The 4,140-nt window shown below is 35.1% G+C and overlaps 1 protein-coding gene across 1 annotated transcript; it reads right to left on the minus strand.

The window, feature by feature from the left end:
* Positions 1–453: 453 nt before the first annotated feature.
* On the minus strand, positions 454–2,468 carry LOC101736971 (uncharacterized). The gene is made up of 2 exons (XM_038014645.2): positions 1,885–2,468; positions 454–900 (listed from the first exon to the last, which is right to left on the minus strand). The coding sequence occupies exons 1-2, from the start codon at positions 2,299–2,301 to the stop codon at positions 709–711; spliced, it is 609 nt and encodes a 202-aa protein (XP_037870573.2). The 5' UTR covers positions 2,302–2,468; the 3' UTR covers positions 454–708.
* Positions 2,469–4,140: the final 1,672 nt, after the last annotated feature.

The raw sequence follows: 4,140 nt of genomic DNA on the forward strand, positions 1-4,140 counted from the left end.
GCATTTCGTGTGACATGCTATACTCTCTAGTACGATTTTGGTCCCCATAATTTTCATACCCCGGGCCTATATATGTAAATCGATTCTTAAGGAGTAAACTCCAAAAAAGACGTTGGTGGATTCGAGGATGGTTAACAAGAAAGTATTTAGGTGCAATTAAGTTAGTCTCTGAATTAGCAGATGAAGATCCTGAGAGCTATAAAAACTATTTTAGAATGAGTGAAGATAATTTTAATTTTTTACTGACAAGAGTGTCCAACAAAATATCTAAACAAGATACGATATGTCGAGAAGCGTTACCAGCAAAACTTAAACTTCAAATTACGCTGCGCTTGTTAGCATCTGGAAATAGTTTTAAGTCTTTATCATACGAATTCAAGGTATCATCTTGTAGTATATCGAAATTTGTGCCTGAGATCTTGAATGCAGTCTACCAAGAATTAAAAAACTTAATTGAGGTAAGCAAATAATTTTTATTTTTTATTTGGAAGTAGCTACAAACAATCAACAACTTAGGATATTTAAAAATTAATATTGATCATAACTCTATTTGGACTTCGACATAGATGTATCATGAATGCTTGCTACAGCCCGTGCGAGTACATCGTAGTCCTCATCATAAGGATACTCATTGTCTGTTACTACACCACTTTTACCACTGGTAGAAGCAAAGGTATTGGATTCCGAGGATAAAGTTGGAAGGCGAACTTATTGAGTTGATGTCTGTTGTTTTGCTAATTTGATTCGTTGCTTTCGGACTGTTGATAAAATCATTTCCTCTGTTTTCAGAGCAATTTCTAAAGGAAGTTGCCGTAGCTGTTCAGCTATAGTTTGTCCAAAAAGATCAAATTCATCATTTAAAAAGTGCTGCGTTGAAACTTTTTCTAATGCGTCTACTGCCTGCAATAGAGGATCTTTTATTTTTCTTTTATTTTTTGTAGGTATGGATGGTACGGTAAAATCTTGCCTCTCAGATTCTGAAGTAGAAGCTGCCTGGGTATTTGGTGCATGAAACAATTAATTATATTTTTAATGAACTTTTTTTCTTTACAGATGGCAAACACAGAAGAAACTTGGAGCGAGATAGTTTATGGTTTTAGTGACAAATGTAATTTTCCGTTCTGTGGTGGCGCTATAGATGACAAACATGTCCAAATACGTTGTCCAGCGCGTTCAAGAACTGATTACTATAATTACAAGAGAACTTTCAGTATAGTCCTTCTAGCAGTCTGTGACAGTAATTTAAAATTTAGATACATTAACGTGGGTCATTATGGTCGTGCTTCTGATGGGGGATTTTTTGCTAGATCAAATTTAAAAACAATGTTGGAGGAACGCTCCTTGAATGCTCCTGAAGGAATGGTTTTGTTGGGAGATCATGCTTTCCCCCTAACCGAATATCTTATGACACCATATAGTCGTCGATTAGACTTATCAAACAAGCAAAAAATTTTCAACTACAGATTAAGCAGAGCTCGAAGGACTATAGAAAATACTTTTGGTGTCTTAGTTAGTAAGTTTCGGATATTCGAGAAGCCTATCCCGGTATTGCCAGAAACTGTGGACAAAATAATAAAGACATGTTGTGTCTTGCATAATTGGCTGAAAACTATTTCATCGACTTACATAGATTCCGGGATTGATGAAGAAAATCCAGAGACGAGAGAATTAGTGGAAGGTTCATGGCGGAAGGTAACCCAAGGAGCTTTTTCCACACTCCGTAATCTGGGTAGAAATCATTATAGAAATGTAACCCTCATAAGACAAGGTTATACTACTTTATTGGACATGGTCGTGTAGAATGGCAAGAGAGAATGCTTTTTTAAATGCATGGAGGCAAAAGCGAAACATCCATTGTAATATTGTAGAATAAAGTATACTTACCATATTTTCTGTATTTTCTCTCGTGTAACTGTCAATATTTTTCAAGAAATCCAAATGACACAGCCAAGGAATTTTAGAAATATACAGATCATTGGTTGCCATACCCGTAGTATTAGATTTTTTTGCCTTTAACAACTCATTGTTGTAAGTATTTCGAAGTGATCGTATTTTACCAACAACTTCTTTGACACATTGCATCTCCATGGCTTCCATAATTATTTTGTAGGCCGCATCTCGGGCATCCCTATTTTTATATTGTAGGTGTTTCGGGTCCCAGAGACACTCTTGTCGATGATATTCATTAATGAATTGTATATTTTTTTCTGTACTCCATCGTTGGTTTGCCATTTTCAACACTTGAAGCGCGTCCGAACTAACAATACACACGTCCGTACAGCGCAAGCGCTTTCGCGACATTAGTTTCACGTCGCGTCTACACTATGAAATTAGTTCATGACACTAATTTCACCAAAAAATCGCGCGGGGCACGAAACTAATTTGCATACATGAAATGAATGCATGCATTACGAAAGTATTAAATTACACGTGAAACTGTTGGTAAAACTAATGTCACGAAATTAATTTCATGCCACTAATTTCGTAATGTAAATTCGCCAATGCGGAATTTACATTACGAAATTAGTGTCATGCATGTTGAACTCAGTTTCACGAAAGTAGGTTCGATATATGCGAAAGTAATTTCGTTAAAAAATTAGTGTCGCGAAATCCACAGTATCGCAGTAACCATGGCGCCTTCAGCAGCAAAGCTATAATTTGCTATATTCAATGTAGCTAAAGAAATGCTTATATACCTATAAACTTAAAAAATACTATCAAGAAAAAAAAGACGTTGGTAGATTCGAGGATGGTCAACAAGAAGGCATTTAGGTGCAATGAAGTTAGTCTCTGAATTAGCAGATGCAATGAAGTTAGTCTCTGAATTAGCAGATGCAATGAAGTTAGTCTCTGAATTAGCAGATGCAATGAAGTTAGTCTCTGAATTAGCAGATGAAGATCCTGAGAGTTATAAAAACTATTTTCGAATGAGTGAAGATAATTTTGATTTTTTACTGTAGGTGTTTCGGGTCCCAGAGACACCCTTGTCGCTGATATTCATCAATAAGATCTATATTTTTTTCTGTACTCCATCGTTGGTTTCCCATTTTCAATGCTTGAAGCGCGTCCGAACTAACAATACTCACGTCCGCACGGCACGGGCCCTTTCGCGACATTAGTTTCATACTCGGAGAACACTACTGCCCATTCTCCGCTGAATTGCTTAGTTGTCTTTTATGATACCGGCGGTCGGATATATTATTGGGCGATCATATTCTAGGCAAACACCCTACAACCATTTGAAGTATGCGCAATAGATGACCTCTTTAGTTTTGATTAGAAGCTTAAAAATCCAAAGGAACATCTTTTCTATAAACGTAGAGTAAAAAATTATACCAAACAAAGTGAACAAAGACATTATTTCTCACAATATAATTTAAATTAATTTATTCGGCTTATTTAAATACACCTGCAAATTACTTAACCAGTTTCTAACTTTAATAGCGAATTTGAAAAACAATAAAGAATAAATTTAAACAGCAAACAATTGATTAAAACCTAATGCACATAAGTGTTTCTTATAGAACATTTTACATACAAATATAGAAATACTTACTTTAAGATTCATTAGGATGAAGCAATAGGATAGTAATTCTGAAATAAAAATAACGAAGTAGCTTCAACCTTCGCGGCGACTATTACATCTTGATTGCTTTCGGTCAAGCAATAAAATAGGTAAGTATAATAGCCGGCAAACTTCTTGAGTATTTGTTGACGTAGTGGGGGTAAGTTTGCGCATGGTACACTCACGTGCAAAAACATTATTTACTCTGCGTCATAATGCAATTAAATTATTAAAATCAACATATGTATTTATTTATATATTTATTAGAACATCAACAAAAAATATAGGTTAATAATTGTAATAATTTAATCTTGGGGTAAAATAGATATTCCTTCTATTAAGTCAAAACTAGAGCTGTTGCCAGGTCTTCGTTCAGTTGAAGCGAAGCTGGTATTTGTAATTTTTTTTTCGTTATCATAATCTTGACTATTATCATCATCACTGTTTTCATCACCCGAGTCGCCATCATCGTGATAAGTCGACATAGGGCTCATCGGTGTAGTTTACGACTCGGTCGGTTCGATCTTCTTTTTTGTCTATAATTAATTATTTTTTGAAGATATTCGATTCGTAGT

This window comes from Bombyx mori, chromosome 12, assembly GCF_030269925.1.
Source record: "Bombyx mori chromosome 12, ASM3026992v2".
Taxonomy (NCBI): domain Eukaryota; kingdom Metazoa; phylum Arthropoda; class Insecta; order Lepidoptera; family Bombycidae; genus Bombyx; species Bombyx mori.